Below are 26,588 nucleotides of genomic sequence, written 5' to 3'. Positions count from 1 at the left end.
CTCCTGGTTTTATCTTCCTCACACTCCTAGTTTTATCTTCCTCACACTCCTAGTTTTATCTTTTTCACACTTCTGGTTTTATCTTCCTCACACTTCTTTTTTATCTTCCTCACACTCTCTTCTCACACTCCTAGTTTTATCTTCCTCACACTTCCTAGTTTTATCTTCCTCCTCACTTCTCGTTTTATCTTCCCCACACTCCTGGTTTTATCTTCCTCACACTTCTGGTTTTATCACTTCTGGTTTTATCTTCCTCACACTCCTGGTTTTATCTTCCTCACACTTCTGGTTTTATCTTCCCCACTCTCCTGGTTTTATCTTCCTCACACTCCTGGTTTTATCTTCCTCACACTTCTCTTTTTATCTTCCTCACACTCCTGGTTTTATCTTCTCCACTCTCCTGATTTTATCTTCCTCACACTCCTGGTTTTATCTTCCTCACACTTTTCGTTTTATCTTCCTCACTCTTCTGGTTTTATCTTCCTCACACTTCTGGTTTTGTCTTCCTCACACTCCTGCTTTTATCTTCCTCACACTTCTCGTTTTATCTTCTCCACTCTCCTGGTTTTATCATCCTCACACTTCTGGTTTTATCTTCCTAACACTTCTGGTTTTATCTTCCTAACACTTCTGGTTTTATCATCCTCACACTTCTGGTTTTATCTCAATGCTTCCGCGATGTCTTTTGTGTTTGTTCTAGAGTGAAATACCAACTGGCTGATCTGTTTGGGCTTTACTCGACATGAATGAAAAGTTGACTGTTTTATGCATCAACCCACGACATCACTAGGTGACGACTTGTAAATCATCTGAGCCAGCAGACCTGACCACCCGATCAGCTGATTCGTGTCTTTTACAAGAAAATGTTTATTATTCAAACTCTGCACGCAGAACCAGTGCTAGTTAAAACATGTTTGTGACAAGACAAAACATTGTTTGAAGGCTGAATAAATGAACTTAAGAGTTAATTAAACCCTGGGTAACAAAGGGAAAACATTGTTCTCGATTATCTATTGACATCCTAGTTATTTGCCAGAAATAACAGTAATCATTCTAATGTTTTAGTTTGAGTTAGTACGGTATGTATTCATGTTCATAAATACAATATAAATCCATTCAACATGTGAGACAAAAGTCAGAAACTATAAATAGTATGTTCACTACTTACAGAAAATTGAAAAACTGAAACAGATCTCAGATGCAGTTTTTTTCAGAAATCTGAACAGGTGATTAGATACATGAGGAGACACCTGAAATGGGCTTCATATATTGTACCCATGTGGTGATTCGAACCCGGGACTTCGCCGTGACGAGTTCAGTGTTGAATGTGTCACGCAACTGGTGACCAGTTTAAACTGTTCTTATTCACTAAACGACAGTGTAGACGGAAATCCTTAAGTCTCCACCACACATGGTGCTTTTGTCTCCTGGACATGGCATAGAGCATTCAGTTTCTGGTGCCGGTCTCTTCCCAGGTCTAAGGCCATTCCCACAGAAGCATTCGTCTCCAGACTGCAATGAATATCAATTGGTTGAGGAAGGTTTAGGGAAATTCATTGGCTGATCCAAGTCACGTTGTCACCGTTAGATTCGACATAGACAGCACGTCACAGGTCAGGAAAGGGGGGTTGTTTTAAGGCAGAAAACCCTTCATGACTTGAGAAAACAAAAGGAAAGTGTTATGAATAAATTAATGTATAGCATACTGTCATGAATAGATAGACAGTCTAGTTCAAAAGGTAGTCATATCACCCTACATTGACTATAACGCTGAATGCAGCCGGGTTTCAAATAACCCGCGCTCGGCAGAGCGTACGACTTGAAAAACTATTGTTAACCATTTGTAAAGAAGGCGCTGAGTTATTCAGCCCTGTCCCGACCTGGATAGTTGAACCAGATGTTTAAATGGTATTTCATGCTAGCTTTTCCTTTAAAATGTAACGTAATGAAAAGTTTAACTTTAACCATCTCAACTAAAATATGTATACAGTTTTAGTTCAGAGCGTGATATTTAATGGTTCGAAATACACATGGATAGAAACATATCTATGTCATTTAGAAAACTGATTAGTCATGTAGCACTGTGACAGCATACAGCTAGGTTTGTTGGGAAGGAGACAAAAGCAATCTATAAGAAATGTTAGTGGCGAGCAACGTGTTTCATGTTTACAATTGTCTCCTCGTCCTCTCAACCCAGCCTGCCGCCCCCAAGACTCCTCAGAAATAAGCAAGTCAAGACCAGCTTGTGAATAAACCATTCCTCTGAAGGCTCCTTTTCAAGTATCCAGCTATACATGAATACCAGCCTGCCAACCCCCACCAACCCTCTCTCCTCAGGCTTTTGTGATCTGTTGCGCATGCGCCAATGTCCTTTGAGACTGCTTACAGTTCAGTTCAAGATGTCTTACCTATGTGACGCATGTTCTGGCCTAATGCCCGTGGAAACCAACGGTGAAGACCGTCAAGGATTATTTACCTGTGTGTATTGTAAGACCAAATTAAAATACACATACAATCGCTTTTTAACGCATAGCCACAAGTGTGTTGTGAAGAAACGAGTGTCTTCTAAGATTCCTTCCTGCACGTGTAAGACAGTAGAAACTCTACGGTAGTGTAGCCTGACAGTTTAACTCTCGCCAGCAAACGGATTGGACGTGAACAACATGATGAAAGCGTCAGAGTTTAGACTTGACCCTAGAGATATATTCTAAAAGACCACGTTGAGAAAGTCGTGACAGAGAAAGAAACCACAAGCACCCAAAAAGACGACACTGAAGGCGAAGAAGAGACAGGTAACAGCTAAATTGAAAACGGTGCTTTGAAACGAGCGGAAGCTGACTTGAAACGTCAAGAGTATAAAAGAAAGCTTGAGCCCTGGTAATCGGGACACTTGTATGGAATCACGATGGGAGTGACTACCTGTCTGGACTGTGGGAAGAGGTTTACACGAAAAGATAATCTACAGAGAAATTGGAAGCAGATGCACACTCCAAATCTACCTCCTCCTCAAGAGAAACATTCTCCTCCTCAAGAGAAACATTCTCCTCCTTCTCCTCAAGAGAGACACCCTCTTCCTCCTCCACGCCAAGAGGACCAGCAGCAAGAACGGTTCAGGTTCCTGATTCCCTCGAATGTGCTCGTTGTGGGACCAAGTGGCTGTGGAAAACTGTGTTTACCTCTCACGTGCTCCAACATGGCCTGATCCAACCTACGTGCATTGTTTGGTGTTATGCTCAATGGCAGCCCTTATATCAGGACATCAGCGAGCAGCTGCCCCAGGTGACCTTTGTAAAAGCGATTCCCCACGATATCTTGGACGAGGATTACTTTGATTCCGGCCAACGGAACGTGTTGGTCCTGGATGATTTCCTGGCCGAAGCAAAACACGACAAGCGTATCTCGCGGCTGTTTACTCAAACCTCCCATCACAAGAATGTATTGATTTTTCTCTTGGTACAAAATCTGTTTCCGAGAGGTAAAGAATCGAGAGACATTGCTTTGAACGTGCATTATGTCAGCCTGTTTCATTCCCCCATAGATAAACAGCAAATCAAACTCTTCGCTCGTAGAATTTCCCCCGAACATATGAATCAGTTTATGGCCATGTATGAAAAGGCTGCTGAAACACCCTATGGACAACTCACCATTGATCTAAAACCTACCACCAAAGATAAGGATTGACTGCAGGTCAATCTCATTAACGAGGAATTCGGACGAGTCAAAGCTCAGTCTGAACCTGATCTGCCTAGGTAGAAGTTGACTACAACAGAATCTCTGGATAGTCCTCTGACTCAAGAGGAGAGACTACCCCAACATCAGCTCACTAAAATTGCGCAGATTGAAGGGTGCTGATAGATAACACGCACGATCTACAGCGACATATCAAACATTGGTGTCTTGCCAATAGCCTTCAATCTAAGAGAAAGCGCGCCAGACTCGAGAGTGATGACAATGACAGTGACTATGACGACCTAGCCTCTTCCCAGAAAGGCATTGGTCTTGCCGTCAAACCTCCTCGTGGGAAGCCAACATTCACTGATATGGAAGCCGAGGAGTTGCAAAATGTAGGCTTACAACACATCTGGAAGCAGGTGTACGACATGTTTCAGGACAAGATGAAACTGCAGAGGAAACCGTACAAGCGACAGAGACGAACGCAAGAATGGATTGACAGAAGACTGAAACTGAGGTGGGAAGATCTACTGCATAATACTCTCATCTCTGAGGTGGAATATACCAAGCACTTTAAAGAGGCACCTCTGTTTCAAAACATGCTATACAGCCTGTGAGATATGAAACCTTCCACGGAGCAATCCGTTCTCAAAAATAAAATCAAGCTCCTCCTGAAACCCAAGATGAAAGCGATCCTGCCTTTGATAGATATGCCGGAAATAGAAAGTGAGACTGAATCTGATAGCGTAGCAGAGGATAACGACGGTGATGACGAGGAGGATGACGTGGAAGAGAATGTTTGAGGACAAAAATACCGGTCATTAGTATATCAGTCTAACAGTCAGAAGAGAATGCCGAGTCAACGCCGCACGTCTAGTTTGATTCATATTTTGAAAACACCTCATAAACTGAGGTTTTGAACGATAAGGAACGCCGAATTTCCCTCTACGTGAGAGGAGTTGTGAAACTGGGACCCCCTGGTCGGAAATCGTTAAGGCAATGGATAAAGCATAGACTATAGATAACCATTCAACCTTATAACAGCATAGGGAAGGTGTGAAATGTGTTACAACACATGGACTTGCTGTTTAATCAGGCCTTGAAGCAGCAGCATGTGTATATGAGTGACTAAACTGTTGACTGTAATGTTGCAGAGTGAACCCTACTGTTACTGCTGCACGCACATACATTCCTACATCATTCAAATGTTTTAAATACCGGTCACATTAAATATACACACAACAAACAAAACAAAGGTTTAATGAAGTGGATATATATCGTATAACTCAAATAACTCCCTTTCCAAATAATAAATGTACAATACATCTTCCCTAACTTATCATAAATACGGTGCACTGGTCACACAATTTATGAATGGGAAGCTTCACCGGTAGGCGCGAGGCCGGTATGTTGTCATTGTTAGGCCTGTTTTTTTGACATTGTTAGGCCGGTATGTTGTCATTGTTAGGTCTGTATGTTGTCATTGTTAGGCCGGTATGTTGTCATTGTTAGTTCTGTATGTTGTCATTGTTAGGCCGGTATGTTGTCATTGTTATGGACGGTCAGTCGCTTATATCTGCTTCCCACTAAGATGATGCCAATGTATAACCGTGGATTTTTCACCAGCTGACTTGCTTACTTCTAAGGAGACTGTTCTGGTTTCCTCGGGACATAAACTCATAAACGACTGTGAGGAAGTCTACTATACAAAACTGACTTGTGCCTCAGTGCTGCTTGTGTACATTTCAATGTTAGCAAACGACTGTGAGACAGGCTAGATGGTATACCGTAAACAGTCTAAAGCGAACTAGTTTTAGATAAACTACATCTAAGGATGTCAAACGGATGACTATAACATAACACACTGGCCAGGTTGTCGCCATATTTTGTAATTCCGATGTGTATGTCTGAACGTGTAACCAGGATGTATTTGTGTTAATCTGTAACTCTGATCTCTATATCTAAACGTGTAACCCCGATGTGTATGTCTGAACCTGTAACCTGGGTGTGTTTGTCTGAACCTGTAACCTGGGTGTGTTTGTCTGAACCTGTAATTCCGATGTGTATGTCTGAACCTAAAAACCTGGATGTGTTTGTGTAAATCTGTAAATCTGATCTCTATATCTAGACGTGTAAACTCGATTTCTTTGTCTGAACCTGTAAGCCCGATGTGTATGTCTGAACCTGTAACCTGGATGTGTTTGTGTAAATCTGTAAATCTGATCTCTATATCTAAACGTGTAACCTGGATGTGTTTGTCTGAACCTGTAATTCCGATGTGTATGTCTGAACCTGTAATCTGGATGTGTTTGTGTAAATCTGTAAATCTGATCTCTATATCTAAACGTGTAAACTCGATTTCTTTGTCTGAACCTGTAAGCCCGATGTGTATGTCTGAACCTGTAACCTGGATGTGTTTGTGTAAATCTGTAAATCTGATCTCTATATCTAAACGTGTAACCTGGGTGTGTTTGTCTGAACCTGTAATTCCGATGTGTATGTCTGAACCTGTAATCTGGATGTGCTTGTGTAAATCTGTAAATCTGATCTCTATATCTAAACGTGTAACCCCGATGTGTTTGTCTGAACCTGTAAGCCCGATGTGTATGTCTGAACCTGTAACCTGGATGTGTTTGTGTAAATCTGTAAATCTGATATCTATAACTAAACGTGTAACCTGCATGTGTTTGTATGAACCTGTAATTCCGATGTGTATGTCTTAACGTGTAACCCGCAAGTGTTCGTGTTAACCTGTAACTCTGATCTCTATATCTAGACGTGTAAACTGGATGTGTTTGTCTGAACCTGTAACCCCGATGTGTATGTCTGACCCAATATTCTGGATGTGTTACTCTCATCTCTATATCTAAACGTGTAACCTGGATGTGTTTGTGTAAATCTGTAACTCTGATCTCTAAATCTAAACGTGTAACCTGGATGTGTTTGTCTGAACCTGTAAGCCCGATGTGTATGTATGAACCTGTAACCTGGATGTGTTTGTGTAAATGTGTTACTCTGATCTTTATTATCTTAACGTGTAACCTGGGTGTGTTCGTCTGAACCTGTAATTCCGATGTGTTTGTCTGACCCTGTAACCTAGATAAGTTTGTGTAAATCTGTAACTCTGATCTCTATATCTAGACGTGTAACCTGAATGTTTTGTCTGAACCTGTAACCTGGATGTGTTTGTCTGAACCTGTAACCTGGATGTGTTTGTGTAAATGTGTAACTCTGATCTTTATTATCTAAACGTGTAACCTGGGTGTGTTCGTCTGAACCTGTAATTCCGATGTGTATGTCTGAACCTAGAACCTGGATGTGTTTGTGTAAATCTGTAACTCTGATCTTTATTATCTAAACGTGTAACCTGGGTGTGTTCGTCTGAACCTGTAATTCCGATGTGTATGTCTGACCCTGTAACCTGGATAAGTTTGTGTAAATCTGTAACTCTGATCTCTATATCTAGACGTGTAGCCTGGATGTTTTGTCTGAACCTGTAAACATGATGTGTATGTCTGAACTTGTAACCTGAGTGTGTTTGTCTGAACCTGTAACCCCGATGTGTATGTCTGAATGTGTAACCTGGATGTGTTTGTCTGAACCTGTAACCTGGGTGTGTTTGTGTAAATCTGTAATTCTGATCTCTATATCTAAACGTGTAACCTGAGTGTGTTTGTCTGAACCTGTAACCCCGATGTGTATGTCTGAATGTGTAACCTGGATGTGATTGTCTGAACCTGTAACCTGGGTGTGTTTGTGTAAATCTGTAATTCTGATCTCTATATCTTAACGTGTAAACTGGATTTGTTTGTCTGAACCTGTAAGCCCGATGTGTATGTCTGACCCTGTAACCTTGATGTGTTTGTGTAAATCTGTAACTCTGATCTCTATATATCTACACGTGTAACCTGGATGTGTTTGTGTAAATCCGTAACTCTGATCTCTATATCTAAACGTGTAATCTGGATGTGTTTGTCTGAACCTGTAAGCCCGATGTGTATGTGTGAAGCTGCAAATATGTTCTCAGATGCATTTGTCTACAGTGGCAAGTACTTCATTTGATCAATGGAACAAGTATTCTTGACTATTTTAACATTTTGTGTATCAAATGACTCCTATGTTTACCTCAGTTCCAAAGTAGGGATAACCTTTCCCTTGGCAATTCAGTTTGCAGGTTTCGATTGTCATGCGTATATTGTCAATCATCAAGCCATGTGGAAGGACACGGTGGAAACATGCATCGATGTGGCACCCAACGTACGTGTGTTGACCTGGAAAAAAACGAAATAAACAGGTTACTAAGAAAAAGTGAGTGCGCCTAGTTTTGCGCCGCTTTTAGCAATATTCCAGCAAAATGTCATGGCGGAGAACACCAGAAACGGACTTCACACTTAAAAAGAACAAATCACACTTAAAAAGACAAACATATAGAAGCTGTCGTTGAAATCATACAAATGCCTTATTGTCATTAGACACGAAGAATGCTTGTATAAATTGCTTATATTGCTTTACACCTCACACATCATGTCGGAATCAAACATCACGCCCTTCAATCCATAATATGCAATTTGTTATTGAATCATGTTGTAATTTCATTTTTTTATTCAGTTTCATAACATTGTTTTTAACAATACAATGAACTGCGTGGATACAAATTCTCTTCCTATATATACTCGTCACTTGCTGTAGAATTCAGTCGATTTGCATTTAACGATAAACGGTTTAAACGAACTGAAATTACTGGTCCCGTTGTGCTCGTTATAGGGCCCGTAAGTAGGCCACGGCACTTCGCGAGAGATTACGTTGTTTAGTACTTCCGGTGACAAACAACGTTTTTCGGCAATGGCGATAACAATGTTACATGGGGTATGCCGTGGATAATCATACTCGACACTTGCTGTGTGAATCAGACTATGGACTGCTAAAGCACTAAGGCAATGTTGCATCAGAAACCATATTATATGGTCTCTGGTTGCATGAACAGCACGTGAATATTTGCCAAACAGATGCAGAGTTGTCACAGCGTCGTCTTCAGACTGGCCCATTCATTAGTCGAGGTAAGTTTGTTACATGGATTTCCTTTTTTCATTTAAAGGCTGGTATTGTTTAAGCATGGCACGCACAGTAAGGGTGGAGTTGACATGTGTGCAGATTGGTGAATCGTTTGATTGCATTTGATATCTTACAGTGGGATTTTATTGTCCCCCGGAGAGGGGACCTAATAAAATATGGCAGGCAGGTATCCGGTCTAATTCATGTGTACCCAAAAAACTGTGTTAATTAATAAAGTATCTTGCAGTTGGAATTATCCAGAAGATAACTTAATGTGCAATGAAAATCCAGGTGTAATTCTAAAAAAATAAATGTAATGAATGAAATAATAATTTAATGGCGCGTAAACAATGATGATTATATCCACACTTTGATTGATACCAATAGCTCTGAATAGGTGTCTCTCACAAATGTATTCTGTAATATGGGCTTGATTAATATATTATTACAACCCCATTTAGCATTTGGTTATGGTGCAGCATGTTCAGTTAAACATCCACATGCTTAATTTAGCAATAATATCAACATTGTAAGGAACTGTTTACATTTTATTAAGTATATCATACTTGGTCTCACGTGTGTTATGTATTTTTTTCAGTTGGAACAAATGCACATCTTTAAGAGGAGAAAGAAGGAGGAATAGATTTCTTTATCACCACAATTACCATTGACATCAAGAGCAACTCAAACTGAAACAGATCTTCAGATTTCTTTTAACATCTGGTGGTCAAGCAATATACATTGCAAATGAAGAAACAGCAAGTCATTGCAGTGTTGTATATACAGTTATATAACATATTAAAGCCCTACACATCATCCTTTGGACACTTGCTGGAACATGAAATGCTTGTAACCAGCAAGGTGTTATAGAAAGTCCTGTGACATCTTGGGACTCTCAGATAATTCAGTGAGAATTTAGATGAGTGACCATGAAAGAACATTTGTATTCCAGATGATACTGTTACAGTATTTTTTCAGGTTTAGCATCTGGGAAATGCAAAGAATATTTGATATGTTATGAGTAATTATGTCCTTGGAATGAAATTTCAGAATAGTTCTAAAACTTGTGTATTGTTTTTTTAAGTATGGATAAAGCAAGCACAAATTGAACGGTTTGGCAGATAGTAAATAAACAACGATGGATGTAGGAGATTAGATTTTCAGTGTATATAGCAAAGGTTTCCAAGTGAGAGAGTTTGGTTTTACACAGCTTTTAGCAATATTCCAGCAACATCATGCTGGGGAGTGCAGCATTGGGCTTCACACTTTGCAGACATGTGGGGAATCAAACCCGGGCCTTCAGTGTGACAAGTGTCAACAGTTTAACCACTAGGTTACCCTACTCCAGTTTCCATGACAAAACATGCTTACCAATGAAAAGTTAAACTGAATCAATGGCATAGGCATGTGATTCTACATTACATGGAATTTTGTTGAAATATGAAATTCTTTGTTTTTATTTGCTGTAAGATTACAACACTGGTTCATAGCACAATAACCAGTACACATTATTCGTTTCTATTACTTTAAAACATATTGGTCTAACTGTATAGTGGAAAATATGGAATGCCAGTTACCAACCTTGGCCTCATTGGCAGAATATTTGGAATCTAATTTACTAAAAATGGGTGGAAAACACTATATTACATGACAAGTAATCATACTCATGCTGCTATCAGCCAGTGTCTGCAGAATCTACAGTCATGACATGTCATATATATGCACATTTAGTTTCCCCATGTATTGATCAGTATGTTTAAAATACAGGAAATGTCTTTGAGAGATTACTCCATATTTTGAGTGTATTGGTCTTGCATTTTTGCCAATTGTGACTTGAAGGTGTTGTGTGCTGCTTCATATTTTGCTTACAGCACAGCAGAACCTCACCCCTGCATAACCAAGAACTAAGTAACACTCATGTACTTTAGATCATAGTACATAGTTCACTCACTCCAAGACATCTAGTACAACGTGTAACAGATATTGCCCAACAACCAGTTTTTATATATCACCTCTAAAATAATGTTTACATAATTTGATAAATATTTGTTTCATGATGAATATTCATATGGCTGAGGGTTTTCACATTTTTGTTTTGAATATCTGACAGCAGTAACCGAAATAATTGTAACCATGCCATCAGGGTTATTTTGTCGAGCTGTTGATTGATTTGAGACACTATGACTTCACACGTCACCATAAATGGGAAAGTTCATATATTTATGAAAGAAATTATAATGTTTACTATTGATACAAGGGCAGTGGCCCATTCCAAATTCAGAAAATGGCTAATAGTCCTGAAATTGACGAAGGTCTCCATCCCAATCCCTGTATTCAATATATCATTATCAGTATATTTACAGCATGGCAAAGAAACAATTTGACACATGCAGATCCCTGTCATCTATCCACATTCTTTCACATTTGCAAAACAACAAACAATTTATTTCTTGTATCTTTGAGTCATTCTATACAGTCATCCCTTGAACTTGGAAGAGAGTAAAATTATTAAGCCTACCAACTAGTTTAGAAAGTATTTATATTAGTACCTCAAGTACATAAAAAAAGCCAATTGTCTCTATTGAATATTTTGTAACTATTCCAAATAAAAACAACTATTTTTTACATATCAATATTGATATAAATATATTGAATATGTAAAAAATAGTTTTAATTTGGAATAGTTACAAAATATTGCTGCAGCATAAAAATGTAATTAGAAAATAAATAACAAATTAAACAAACAAAAATATTCTAATTTGGAATTACATTCTTTAATTGAAAAGGGAAATGACAGAGTCAATGTGGTCAAATATGAATAGAACATCTACTTGATAAAGTTGGTAACATATTGCTGTTTTATGAATAGCAGTATATTAATAAATAGTTTTATTAATTCAATATAAATACAGATTACTCAAATGCATTTTACGTTAACCATGTCATTGATTCCCGAAATATGTTTGGTGACAAACACTGTCCGCGATACTGAAAAGAAACACGTTTAGTGACAGAACTGCACTGGTTGTCAAAAATATATTATAGCTAGAGAAAGGTACACATAAGTTTTCGAATTGACTCATGGTTGTCGGTTGTCAGTAAGGAACCGATAATCCTTGAAGGAACAATAATTTTTCGATCTTATCGTCCCCAAATGATCCAATTATTACGACTGTCACCAGCTGTGACAGCCAAGCATGGTAGTACACTTGGTCCGGTCTAGTAAGGTCATATTAGGCGGTCGCGCAATTTGGCACCACAACTGGTTCTTGCGTATTCGCTTGTCACCGGAAATGTAGTAGCGGAAGTAGCGCCTCGCGAGACTTACGGACCGTATAAGGATATTTTACTGCTGTTCGAAATTTCACATATATCACTTAATTATTTTTTCACACTTATAACAATTCATTGCCTTATAATAGTGCGGTGTGTCTTGTAGATATGTTGCCACGAGATCTGGTCTGGTCGAACTGGTAAAGTATCACAAACTGACACAAAGTTGAGTTGAGTTGGGCTTTACGTCACATCGGCATTATCCCAGCCATTTATTGATGAGATCAAGTATGCATGACACACTTCCGGTATTGCAGGCGTGTGGGTAAGAAGTGTTCACGCAGGCTCCGATAAATCCAGCCCCATCTACATAATGCCGGAGGGCAAAACAGTTAACAAACGCCAGAAACAGCCTCTTATTGCACTAGTCCAAAATAAGGAAACAATGTTGGACACCTACATCGTCACATGTTCGAGGAAAAAAAATCAATCAGACACAACAAACGAAGAAAAAAATGGCGACCATTCACCGACGGAAAACTTCGAAGATAAGAAAATATCAATTCAAATGATGCTAAAGGAACAAACAACGGGGACAAAAGAAGAAATTCACGATGTGAAAAGGGAACTAAAAGAAATGAAAATATAAATTAAAGACTTTGATACCAAGATGAACGAAATAATCATTGCCGTGATTTTCAATGAACGTGAAATAAAAGAGAATAAAAGTAATAATATTGCCAACGAGATGAGACAGAAGGACAGTGTACAAACAAGAATTTTGGAACGAGGTGAGGTGAGGTGAAATTGGGTTTTACGTCAAGGGAACCTTTTATCAGTCATTACTAAACCGTAACATGACATAAAATTGTGTATGCACTTACCAATCCAAACGTAAAGGTCAGCACTTGGTACATGAAGATTAGAGGTGTTGCCATGTACTACCCTGTACTGAGTGCACATAGAGTTGGGACGTCTGAAATAAAACGCATGGCATCTTTGATTCAGGCTGCAAAATCTGGAACACTGGATCAGCGAAACTGCTCTCTTCGAACACAATGTATCTGCACTAACATCTGTTCTATCCCTAAGGGCAGTTTTCGTATACTTTCTTTCGTGAATAGCAGAGTCGCCGGAGCAAGGCTTAACCATCAGCACTGAAAACAATATGGCAATTTGCAGTAGAAGTTCCATTGTGTCCATGACTGATTCTGTCAGCGAACAAAGGTCGGAATACTTTGAGCAGGTTAGCCCTGTAAGGTTGTACCTCAAGCTCAGTTGTTTTCTTTAAGTCTGATCCTCTCCAGTTCCACCATGGCTCGGTATTGGCGGAAAGTTCAATGTTATGCAGCTTGTAATCGATCACCCCTCTGCTGCTACCAGCTAATGCTGACAGAGGGTCCTGCATAATAAGTGTAGTCAATATTAACAGCAGTGTGTTAAGGCTGCTCGGGTGTTAGTTGACATTTGTGAATCCAACTCTTACGTGTCGATTTCCAAATGAAAAGTTAACCAAGGCAACTGATCACTATGAATTCAATATAAAAGCCTCAAACGACGAAAACTGTTTATCAGTTGTCACTGAAATCCAAAGATAACATTTACAAATATATAGGCAATACTACAAAGCAGTTCAAAATACAGTGGCAGCACATTTTCCGTGGTAAAAGAAAATGAATTCAGTGATAATGACATCTTCTCAGGAGCAACAGTGCTCAATCATTCAAACAAGCCTGGATATCCGGGATGGAAAGGTGATCTATACACAACTGCTGGTAATGTGAGATCAAAGGGCCATGTGTCACCTCAATCCCTGCTCTTGACTTTGTAATTTCCAATGATCATCATACATACATGTTGTAGACGAGGCCTCTTGAATGGTAGGTCCTGAAACGTCAATGTTAGCAGACAGGTGAGCGTTAATCCAAAGTTGTCACTCTCGTACATCTTACCAACCGCCCCTTATATACCTCTTATACAGTCCCAGAGAATTCTAGCAATAGCCACGCCATACAACGATCTTCTCATAGTTTACAGCATCCTACCGAACACCGGAAGCAAAACAAAGGGGAGGTAACTCCCCAGCCCACTCTCAACAGGTGAAAATACATAACCTAAGTTCAAGATGTGAGTTGAAATCCACGCTCAGCACTTTAAACCTTTGTGACCATAACAACTGCAAGTTAGTTAATGTCACATCATAGTTAACAAGATCACATCCTCATAACACTCTCATCCTTAAGGAAAAGAGAGTTTCACAGAAATCAAAGTAAGATAACTAACGTAATAAGATGACTAACATGGACAGCATCTGTCAGAATTACCATCATATAACACAGCTACAAACATACAGCATTATCAAGTCATTATGCATTTACAATCTGGAAACTGCATCGGCACAAACATTGTGTGTGCCTTTAATATGCCTAATCACAAGATTGAACTCTTGCAAAGTCAAACTCCACCTCTTAAGTCTTTGGTTCTTGTTCTTCATTTTGTGAAGAAACGTTACGGGATTGTGATCAGTAAACTACGGAAGCGTAGTAGGTCCACGGTGAATTTTAGTTTAGTCTCATTATCTCCTTCCTAGGTCATAGTATCTGCTACGCTGGTCATAGTATCTCCCTCGTAGGACATAGTATCTCCTATGTAGGTTATAGTATCTGCTACGCTGGTCATAGTATCTCCCTCGTAGGTCATAGTATCTCCTATGTAGGTCATAGTATCTGCTACGTAGGTCATAGTATCTGCTACGTAGGACATAGTATCTGCTACGTAGGTCATAGTATCCCCTACGTAGGTCATAGTATCTCCTATGTAGGTTATAGTATCTGCTACGCTGGTCATAGTATCTCCCTCGTAGGTCATAGTATCTCCTATGTAGGTTATAGTATCTGCTACGCTGGTCATAGTATCTCCCTCGTAGGTCATAGTATCTCCTATGTAGGTCATAGTATCTGCTACGTAGGTCATAGTATCTGCTACGTAGGTCATAGTATCCCCTATGTAGGACATAGTATCTGCTACGTAGGTCATAGTATCTGCTACGTAGGTCATAGTATCTCCTATGTAGGACATAGTATCTGCTATGTAGGTCATAGTATCTGCTACGTAGGTCATAGTATCTGCTACGTAGGTCATAGTATCTCCTACGTAGGACATAGTATCTGCTACGTAGGACATAGTATCTCCTATGTAGGTTATAGTATCTGCTATGTAGGTCATAGTATCTGCTACGTAGGACATAGTATCTGCTACGTAGGACATAGTATCTCCTACGTAGGTCATAGTAGCTGCTACGTAGGACATAGTAGCTGCTACGTAGGACATAGTATCTGCTACGTAGGACATAGTATCTGCTACGTAGGACATAGTATCTCCTATGTAGGTCATAGTAGCTGCTACGTAGGACATAGTATCTCCCTCGTAGGTCATAGTATCTCCTACGTAGGATTTATTATCTAATATGTTTGACTAATTTCTAAGTACGACTTAATATCTACTACGTACGACTTAGTACTTGATATCTCCTGCGTAGTACTTATTATCTCTTACGTAGTACTTAATATCTCCTGTAGGAGATGAGCGATATAATATACTAAGAAGCAAAAGAAACGGCAGTTTGGAATTTTCCTTCACAGAAAGGGATAACTGTAAACTCATTTAATGTTTTGATTGTATAATTTTGACAACATCTCCAACTTTATCTGAGCAAAGACATTCCTGTCCAAACTCAGAATTGAACACAGAACATGGTCTCAAAAAACGCAACCTGACCTCGGAGATGGTACGTTGTTCTTCATGTTTTCCATGCAACTCATGCTGCACGTGCTGTACACAAGGACCAGCCCTCTAAAGTGCACCCCCAAACCTAGTTGAAACATTCACATTACAACGTCAGCAGGATGCCGCGACTCACGACAGCTGAGAGGAACCAGGCGCTAGGAAGACCTGAAGCTGGCCACACTGCACAAGCCGTTGCCAATCACTTCCAGGTCAACGTTCGGACCATCAACAGGCTGCAGCAACGTTTCCGGGCGACAAAGACCACAAATGATCGCCCCCGTACTGGCAGACCACAAGATGACAAGACCGCCATGTTGTGCGACAGCATGTACAGAATCCCTTCCTGCAGGCATCCGAAACAGCACGCCAGACAATGGGAACACACGGAAGATCAATCAGTACTGATACAGCACGCCGACGTCTTAACAGCAGGAACCTCCATTGCCGTAGACCTTACCGTGGACCTGTCCTCACCCCTCGTCATCGGCGTGACATCTACAGTTTGCCCTACAACACCAAAACTGGCGATACAGGCAATGGAGAACTGTTTTGTCTGTTCTGTTCACAGATGAGAGTCAGTACTGCATATCAACTGCAGATGGCAGAACAAGAATATGGCGACGACGTGGCCAGCGTTACTCAGACCAATGTGTTATGGAAAGAGACTCATGGGGATGTGCAAGCATCATGGTATGGGGTGGAATAGGCCTGAACCAGATAGTGGGTCCTGTGGTGTTCCAGAACCTTGTTTCTGAGAGGAGGCGGCATCACAGCGGGATGCAATTCAGAGGAGACTGAATAATGTCATACCAAGGCTGAACACAGCCGATCTTATTGCGCCAGGCCTTTCTAAGAGTGTGGTTCCAGAGGTCAGTTGCCATCAATCGATTGGTGCACTCCATGCATAGACGCTGTGCTGCAGTTATTGACGCTCGTGGTGGTCACACTAGATACTGAAGTCAAGAGTCTGAATGGATTGCAAACGTTAACGTAATGTCTTGAAATTGTGCTGAGTCATTCATTGATGTGTCAAGATTTTGTACACAAAATAATTTTTTGATCCGCTTATTATGTCCATTTCTGTGATGAATTGATTACAGAGCGTATCTAATTTTGAATTCGTACTGACGTCTTGTTTGTTGCTGAGTATACATTAATCTGAAATGGTCGACTTAAATAACCAGATACGAACAATCCCTGTTTCACTGTTTCAGTCACTGCTAGAGTATACAGTTATGTAGAACGAAAGATAGTAAAAAAAATAGATTATCACAGATACAAATTTAAAACTAGTTATTAAATCGAAAACAATTCTTCAAAGGCTTTTAGAAGTTGTAGTAATACAAGACAAATCTTACGGATAACCACTTCTTGATTTTTTTTGGCACAACGTTTCTGGGCTAGTTCTTGCCTCTTGCCCCTTCTTCAGGTGGACAATGATGATAGTGAACTCTCATTGAAGAAGTCCACCTGAAGAAGGGGCAAGAGGCAAGAACTAGCCCAGAAACGTTGTGCAAAAAAAATCAAGAAGTGGTTATCCGTAAGATTTGGCGTGTGTGTGTGTGTGTGTGTGTGTGTGTGTGTGTGTGTGTGTGTGCGCGCAATATTCTCTAATCCACATGATCTAGGAATTGAAGCTATCAGCAATTGGTTAAAAAAGCATCCGTCTTTAATTCCAGATCGAATACCCAAAGTATTCGTTACTTAAAATACTGAGCAATAACACTTTTCATTTTGATGGCTCCTATTATAAATAAGTTAAAGTTACGGCAATGGGCACAAAAAATGGCTCCTACCTATGCAACCCTAGTTCTGTGTTATAGAAGGGACATTTTGCGACACATTTAATGCAGAATTTCAAAATCACCCCTCCTGTCGCTGTATCCCATTAAGTGGACACATAGAAAGATGTGCTGGAAACAAAATACCAAACTTTACAATATTCCCATTTTACAAAATATTGTCGGACAGTGATGTAAAAAGAAAAAGAAAAGAAAATTATTACATCAAACTATTCAGACCTAAACTTAATTGTACAAAGTAAAATCCGACTTTGTACATCTGTATAGAATTAAATTAAATAGAAATTCCACTGCTTGTATATTGATGACCTCAAATTATATTTAGACGCACACTCTGTGCAGAGCTCTGTGCCCTTTGTATTGTGATGTCATAACTTAGTGACGTCATAGCTTAGAGGCGTCATAGTATAGCAACGTTATTCTCATGATGATCACATTGACAGTGTGCAAACGGTTAGAATTGAAGAAATAATATCTGTACCAAGGATCTTCAGACCTTTGTCGTTTGTCTCGTGTGTGTGTATGTGTGTGTGTCTCTCTGTCTCTGTGTGTGTCTGTGTGTGTGTGTCTCTCTCTCTCTCTCTCTCTCTCTCTCTCTCTCTCTCTCTCTCTCTCTCTCTCTCTCTCTGTGTGTGTGTGTGTGTGTGTGTGTGTGTGTGTTGATGTACAGGAAGCCAGATATGTAAATTATGTATATACAAGCGCAAGGGAAAAAGGAGATGTAATTAAGTTTGTACAAACAATGCAGTGATGTGAAAGAACAGAATACACTGATAGTGTATGTTCTACAATAAGGGCAAGGGTGTGTTTACATAGCAGAGTTTTTAAAGCAGATTGAGTTTGAGACTCTATGATTTCTGGGTGATACACCAGGCGCAGTAGAGGTAAACCCCTTGATCTCTGTTGATCTCAGGCACACCAGGCGCAGGGGAGGTAAACCCCTTGATCTCTGTTGATCTCAGGCACTACAGGCGCAGGGGAGGTAAACCCCTAGATCTCTGTTGATCTCAGGCACTACAGGCGCAGGGGAGGTAAACCCCTTGATCTCTGTTGATCTCAGGCACTACAGGCGCAGGGGAGGTAAACCCCTTGATCTCTGTTGATCTCAGGCACTACAGGCGCAGGGGAGATAAACCCCTTGATCTCTGTTGATCTCAGGCACTACAGGCGCAGGGGAGGTAAACCCCTTGATCTCTGTTGATCTCAGGCACACCAGGCGCAGGGGAGGTAAACCCCTTGATCTCTGTTGATCTCAGGCACTACAGGCGCAGGGGAGGTAAACCCCTTGATCTCTGTTGATCTCAGGCACTACAGGCGCAGGGGAGGTAAACCCCTTGATCTCTGTTGATCTCAGGCACTACAGGCGCAGGGGAGGTAAACCCCTTGATCTCTGTTGATCTCAGGCACTACAGGCGCAGGGGAGGTAAACCCCTTGATCTCTGTTGATCTCAGGCACTACAGGCGCAGGGGAGGTAAACCCCTTGATCTCTGTTGATCTCAGGCACTCGTCTTCTTATGTTGAATGACTCAAAGAGTTAATGTCATTTGTAATGTCAATGATCACTTGTTTGATCATCAAACACGCAGGAGGCGCCGTGAAAGCTAGAGAATGTTGGTTATCTTTTTCTGTCATTTATCACACACACCACGTGAAAGCCCATTCACACGGCGCGGAAAGTGCACTTGATATTGTCCAGAAAGTGGGTTGTGTCCAGTCCAAATGAATGCGCGTGGTTTCGCTTGTTCTGACATCATGTAATGCTTGGTCCTTGGTCAAAGGATGACGTGAATGTCCATAAAACGTCAAGAACCAAGTTACATTCGCCATGTCTTGGCCCGTTGTTTTGTCAAGGGAGACAACTGTGGAATATATAAAAGTATTACTTTGAATTAAAACGAAATTGAATCACTCAATGCGACACTTGTCAAACTTCGTGTAAAAATAACAAACTGGATGATCAATTCCCGAATCATCCGCTTGAATCATGACACCGGCTGCACCTACATCACTTGTATAAAATTGTAACTTAAAACTTGTATCAGGGATCTAATGCAAAAGAAGTGAGACACCTAAGTCGGTATCAATTAAGCACATGCAATAAAACTCTATATTGGTTACACCTACTTGGGCTGTCCATCCAGATTTGAGGTCATTTTAAGACGATGCCGTATTTGTACAAAGTAAAATCGACTTTGTCGGATTGGCAACAGCAGGTATACACACGAATTTTTGTTAAGAGGAGATGAAAGAATCATGTGCTGCTTGCCTGCATTAATTTTCCTTCACAAGGGATAAATATTACAGTGTCAGAACAAAACAGAAAATTTTTCAATCACGTACATCTTATTTTAAAAGAAATAGATTTCATTCAAAATTTCTGATGTACCGTTAAATTATTGTCCCCATGAGAGGGTACGTAAGTTCCATTTCAATCAAAGCATTGTTATATTTACCATTTTTTTAATAGTAGAATATATGTTATTTTAATGTTCGGCTAAATTTCTTAGTAATCGCCAACATGGTGAAAAACCAGCTAGGGTCCATACAGGTAGCAAAAGTACTTCAAGTCCCCATGGGCCCTAGTATGGGCCCTAGTATGGTGATTTACCCTCAGCTGTTGGCAATGTGTAGCCTGTTTTTACATTGCATTGTTTTAATAGTTATAAAGTTTCAGATTCACAGAGTAGTTTTATATTCACAAAGTAGTTTTAGATTTAAAACTGTGATTCTTTCACAGGTGTTTTAGATTTTCATACTAGTTTTACATTTATAATATATGGGATATGGGATATTCCAGATACTTTACCGTCTTTTGAAGATCTTTTAAGTAGCTTTTATTCATTTATATATGTACCACTTTCATAGTCACGATATGTCTGAAATACTGCCGATGTGCGTTTAGGTTTTAACTCACTCACTCACTCAAATTTAGAGATACATGCTATTTTTAATTCTTCTTTCTGTGATATTCTAGTTGGTTTTACTGTCCTTCATCGACAGTTTTCTTTTCTAATTTTGCTGTATTTATTTTGAATTTGTAACCGCATGGTTCTTGTCACGATATGGCTGAAATACTGCCGATGTGACCATACACTTAAACTGTAAGGTGTTCGAGCCTGCTCCACCCTTGTCACATGTCCCCATACAATATTTTGTATTACATCATTTCACGGTCTCATGTTGTACCCCGTGATCGGAGAATTACTGTAAACTTCCCATCGGTGATTCAAGTTTTTGGTTTCTTACTTCTCTTTATTAACTTATACTTTAGGAGTCTTTTGGATTCTGTTACTCCCAGTTATTACGTTCTATTGATTTGTTACCAAGCAGCTAGGGTCCATGTAGGTAGCAAAAGCACTGTCAGTTCCCTTGGTATGGTGATTTACCTTCAGGTTTCAGTTGTTGGCGACTTATAAGCCAGTTTTATAGTGTATTGTTACAGATAGGAATAGCGTTTTATGGTAATATGCTAGTTTTAAGTGTAAATCTGTCATATTCTAGTTATTATACTGTACTTTGCAGACAGGTAAGTACATTGCCTGAGTTTGTTTTTGTTCATTTATAAATTTACAACTTTCATTGTCACGGTATTGCTGATATATTTTCGAGTTGACTTCAAATTTTAAATTAATCACTCACTTGAAGCAATAAAGCCACAGATAACACACTAGAAGCTTAACATAACAATGAATAAATTATGAAACAACACCTCGTTGGTTAATCACAATTGCCCAGACAAAAGATAAACCTCACCATTAACCATGTAATTCTGTTACCTGTATGATGTAAATCAGTTGGTTAAGCCTTCGCTTGTCATGCTGAAGACTCGGAATCGATTCCCCTATGTGTACAATGTGTGAAGCCTCTAGTGTTCCCGCAGTGATATTGCTAGAATATTGCTAGCAGCGGCGTAAAACTAAACCCACTCACTCCATTGGATATTTCTTTTTCTATGTTCCAGTGATCATTACTCCATTGTTTACATGTCGTCAGTCGGTGCCGTCATGAGCAGTGGGTGACGTCTTATTGTACCTTTTGCAGCCAAAAGCACATCCTCGATAATCTCCAGGGTATACGTTACGATCACTCTCCACTATACCCTGGATGCATCCACGGATTTTATTACCTCCCTTGGCTGGCTCCGCATTCTCACAGTAGCCAATCAGCTAAGCCGCCGTTACAACCGAGCTTGCAAGTGTCAACAAAGATAGCGGGCGCAGTCGTGGAGGTTTGTTTGCAGTGCCACTCAAATGTTTGGGGAAATAATAAAGACAAATTCACAGATCTGAAACTTTAAAAAGAATATATGAAAGAACTCCTTTTACTTCTTTCAGAGTACCTTTGCATCAATTGTGTTGCCAAGTTTAAACGGTTAGATAATTTAAAACGCGAAAGTGAGTAGTGATTGGAACGCTCAACTTCCTAGCGTAGGCACCTGACTGGATAAAAAGCCAGCCAAGCCGTGGATGCATCCAGGGTATAGTGGAGAGTGATCGTAACATATACCCTGGAGATTATCGAGGATGCCATAAGCACTGTGGCTTCAAATATCATGGAAAGTATGCCAAAAGTTTCCTGCTTTTTGATCATGTGAGTAGCTGAGATAATTGAAAATGGAGTGCAGTACCCTTGTCGTCCTCGTTGTGGGACCAAGATGAGGATCCGTTAACATCTGGGTTTGACTTGATCTTCAGTAACTCATGCTTGGCAAGAGGCGACTAACGGGATCGGGTTGTCAGGCTCGTTGACTTGGTTGACACATGTCATCGTATTCCACGATGTTCATTATGATGATGACTAAATTGCGTAGATCGATGCTCATGCTGTTGATCACTGGATTGTCTGGTCCAGACTCGATTATTTACAGACCACCGCCATATAGCTGTAATATTCTGAGTGCAGCGTAAAACAACCACACCGAACAAAACCTGGAAGTTGAGCTTCTCTGTAACTTCCCAGAAAACATCCATACTTTGTGAAACGTAATACCCTTCTCTTTATATGTTTGGAGCAGGATTGTCTTTTGTAAGAGATGGGACACTCTGATACCAACACGAACAGCCAGTCTTGTAAGTTGCTTTATCACTTCAAGGCTGGACTGCTGCAATTCAGTTTTCTCCTGACGAGATCGCTCGTCTCACGCGAGTACAGCACGGTGCAGCTCGTCTTGTGATGAAGAGACGGAAGTACAATCATGTGACTCCCGTGCCATGGATGGACCTCGGAGTCAAAGCCACAGGCATGGCGGAAACGGTAGTAAAAGCAATGAGTCATGCCATCATGTCATTTGAGAAATGCTGTTTGTGCTGTGGAAGGGCATCCGCTGACAAGGTGTTTGACAGTCTCTGTAAATTCATTACACAGTCGGCATTTCATGTTAATAGTTTCTGTAAGAATCACATTTTGGCGATTGCGAGTGGGAAGTGACTGGTCCTGAGCAGCGAAAAGAAAACCCTTAGTTTCACAATTAAGACCAGCCGACTTCATCCAGGCGAAGGAGTCGGTTGGATTGCTATTCTATTCCACACACTGCATGTATACACGATGCAATGTTTTCTGAGAAAGCTTCTCCACAAATGACCGACTCTGGGCAGACTTGGTGAATAACTTCACCTGGTTTACTCCCATCACTGTGCCGTCCAGTAGTACATTGCCATCAACAAAGTCAACCTCAAAAATGATGGATGTTCGTGTTCTGTTAGCTTGATCCTTGATATTTTCTAAGTTATATCTTATCTATTGATAAGTTTCATAATAAAATCTGCCGGCAAATGACAGTCAATAAACTAGACTATCACAGAAAGAGTTTAACCAACTAGCATATATCTTTAAAAGTAGACAACTATTTTGGACAATACGCTGTATAAACGAGCTATAGATCGCCAACAACTGAAGGTAGATCACCATGCTAGGGACCATGGGAACTTACAGTACATATGCTACCTGCATGGACCCTAGCTGGATTTACACCATCCCCTCAGATGCTAACAACTGAAGGTAGATCGCCATTCTAGGGACCATGGGAACTTACAGTACATATGCTACCTGCATGGACCCTAGCTGGATTTACACCATCCCCTCAGAAGCTAACAACTGAAGGTAGATCACCATACTAGGGACCATGGGAACTTACAGTACATATGCTACCTGCATGGACCCTAGCTGGATTTACACCACCCCTTCTGCCGATGTTTAGCCGTCACTTTAAAGATCAAATATACTTCGATTAAAAAAATGGTAAATGATTTTACGCTACTTCGCCGTGAACATGTAACGAACAGTCTGTTAACGAACATTTTTCATCACTGGTACATTTCAGTCCAAAATGACTATAACGAGGTACAGATACAACGAATTGAAATTAGTGGTCGCTTTGAGTTCGTTGTAAGTGTGGTTTACCTATCTGCCCGTCGCTTCTTACTGCTTACAGACGCGTGCATGGTTTGAATACACTCGCACATATGACCCTCATAGCAAACATGTCCCACTACTCTGTGGACTTCAGACCAACAGGACTTATGCAGTAAGAAATAATGTTTGAGTGGGGGGTCTGGCTTCAGTCTAAGAACACTGAATGTGCATTCACAGTCATTTGAAACAGACTGTGATCAATGTTTGTTGCTGTTGACAGTTTCAGGTCCATCGTGTCAGAGAATGAAAGGTGAAGGTCAAACAAAATATAGCGGCGATGAGATGACATTATAAATTGTGGTATTGTCCATTAAACTTTATATATTATTGTACATGTATCATAGTAATGGGTTATTCAGTACATACATGTAATTATACATTTATATATCATTGTACATGTATCGTGACGATTAATTACGCAGTACACACCTGTAATTATACATTTATATATTATTCTATATGTATAGTAGTTATGGGTTATACAGTACACACCTGTAATTATACATTTATATATTATTCTATATGTATCGTAGTGATGGGTTATACAGTATATACCTGTAATTATACATTTATATATTATTCTATATGTATCGTAGTGATATGTTATACAGTATATACCTGTAATTATACATTTATATATTATTCTATATGTATCGTAGTGATGGGTTATACAGTACATACCTGTAATTATACATTTATATATTATTCTATATGTATCGTAGTGACGGGTTATACAGTATATACATGTAATTATACATTTATATATTATTCTATATGTATAGTAGTTATTGGTTATACAGTATATACCTGTAATTATACATTTATATATTATTCTATATGTTTCGTAGTGATGGGTTATACAGTATATACCTGTAATTATACATTTATATATTATTCTATATGTATCGAAGTGATATGTTATACAGTATCTACCTGTAATTATACATTTATATATTATTCTATTTGTATCGTAGTGATGGGTTATACAGTACATACCTGTAGTTATACATTCTAGCACGACAATGTGTGATACTCGATTCTGATTGGCTGAGAGCTCATCAAAACCGTACTTAAATGACAGTTTAAGGACCGCTAATTAAAGTGACCGATTCACTGCGTATGAATACAACGAACTCGTTGACCCTGTTGTTTGTAAACAAACATGTCTGACATCGGAGACTTCTACCTCGGCAGCATCTTTGATGTTTTTGAACAGAACAGCGAATGGTTCGACGATGAATTTCTGGAGCCTTACGCAAATGAAGAAACTTCGAAGCTGGAAAATTCTACAGGTAGCGATAATTCGTTTCACATTTCTTAAACTGAAAAGTCAGCAGGCGTCAACTCGAACGCTAGGTGTATGTCTATTCATATGAAAAGGAAAGAAAAAAATGGACTGAAAATATTCCTCAATTTATCTCTTGTATTGTACGAAATGTTTCCTTGCATAAATAAATAATCACTTATTACGAAATTTAACGGCAGTTTAATTTATTCATAAGTAAATATTTCACTCAAATTTACGATTTTACTGTTTTAGATATAAAAAATGAGCCTGCTACCAAGCGTTTCAAAACAGTGACCGACAATGATCTGGAACATATTGTTTTGGATTCGAGGAGCAAAACCACCCTCCAAACAACTGCGTGGGGAGTAAAAATCTTGAAACGTAAGAGCAAAGACAATCCTTTTAAATCAACAAACTTATCAAGATTTGGCCTAACATATCCTATGATAAACGAAGGTGGTGTAAATCATCTTGAACATGTTAAATAAAGTTGTTACTTACCTTTTAACAAATTGATATTAAAACATTGAAGCGCACGTAAAATAAATATTTTTTTTATTAAAATAAACTCTGTCAAAAAAGAAACGCAACCCCTGTATTTTAGAGATTTTGATCTGAAGTTTTAGGACGACACGGCATTTTTATTATTTAAGACAGAAGTCTGAAATTTGGCAGAATAATAACCCAGATAGGGGGCGTCTTTCTCAGTATCTCGTATGAGCACCACGCGCTGCAATCACTGCACGGCATCTCCTTGGACAAGAACGGATAAGACGCCGGATTCTTTCCTGGGGAATGGCTCTCCACTCCTCCTGCAGTGCAACGGCGAGCTGTTGCAGCGTCTGTGGCGGCGGCTGACGTTGACGTACGCGTCGATCCAGAGTATCCCACAGGTGTTCAATAGGGTTGAGGTCTGGTGATTTAGAGGGTCATGGCAAGACATTGACGTTGGAATTCTGCAGAAAGTTCATTGTTGCACGTGCAGTATGAGGCCGGGCGTTGTCCCGTTGAAAAATCTGTGTCTGTTGGTCAATAATCGGGAGAAGGTGAAGCTCTAACACGTGGTTGATGTAACGTTGGGCTGTCAGGTTCCCTGGAACGATCACCAAGTCTGATTTCTGGTTGTATGAGATGGTTCCCCAAACCATGACGCTTTCTCCGCCAAATCTGTCCACCTGTCGGACGCAGATGGGCGCAAAACGTTTATGACGTCTCCTATACAGACGCTGTCTTCCGTCGTGACGTTGCAAAAAGAAAACGTGATTCATCAGAAAACCAGATTCGCCTCCAGTTTTGTAAAGTC

At 39.9% G+C, this 26,588-nt stretch overlaps 1 protein-coding gene across 1 annotated transcript; it reads right to left on the bottom strand.

Annotated features, from left to right (window-relative positions):
* Positions 1–1,188: 1,188 nt before the first annotated feature.
* Positions 1,189–13,385, bottom strand: LOC124260788. Its single transcript, XM_046695106.1, has 3 exons — positions 12,882–13,385; positions 7,798–7,943; positions 1,189–1,512 (listed from the first exon to the last, which is right to left on the bottom strand). Exons 1-3 carry the CDS (start codon positions 13,198–13,200, stop codon positions 1,369–1,371), a joined length of 609 nt encoding a protein of 202 aa, XP_046551062.1. The 5' UTR covers positions 13,201–13,385; the 3' UTR covers positions 1,189–1,368.
* Between the last annotated feature and the right edge of the window lie 13,203 nt (positions 13,386–26,588).

This window comes from Haliotis rubra, unplaced genomic scaffold (genome assembly GCF_003918875.1).
Source record: "Haliotis rubra isolate DU_JTF1 unplaced genomic scaffold, ASM391887v1 Scf776, whole genome shotgun sequence".
Lineage (NCBI taxonomy): Eukaryota > Metazoa > Mollusca > Gastropoda > Lepetellida > Haliotidae > Haliotis > Haliotis rubra.
Note: the sequence above shows the minus strand (reverse complement) of the source record. Positions and strands in the feature narration are given on the sequence as shown.

Coding starts and splice junctions, on each gene's coding strand:
- LOC124260788 (XM_046695106.1), bottom strand. CDS start 13,200: ATGGACACAATGGAACTTCTACTGCAAATTGCCATATTGTTTTCAGTG. Junction 7,944..12,881: donor TGACCTTTACGTTTGGATTG/GTAAGTGCATAC, acceptor GTTTTTTTCCAG/GTCAACACACGTACGTTGGG. Junction 1,513..7,797: donor ATCCCTACTTTGGAACTGAG/GTAAACATAGGA, acceptor TATTCATTGCAG/TCTGGAGACGAATGCTTCTG.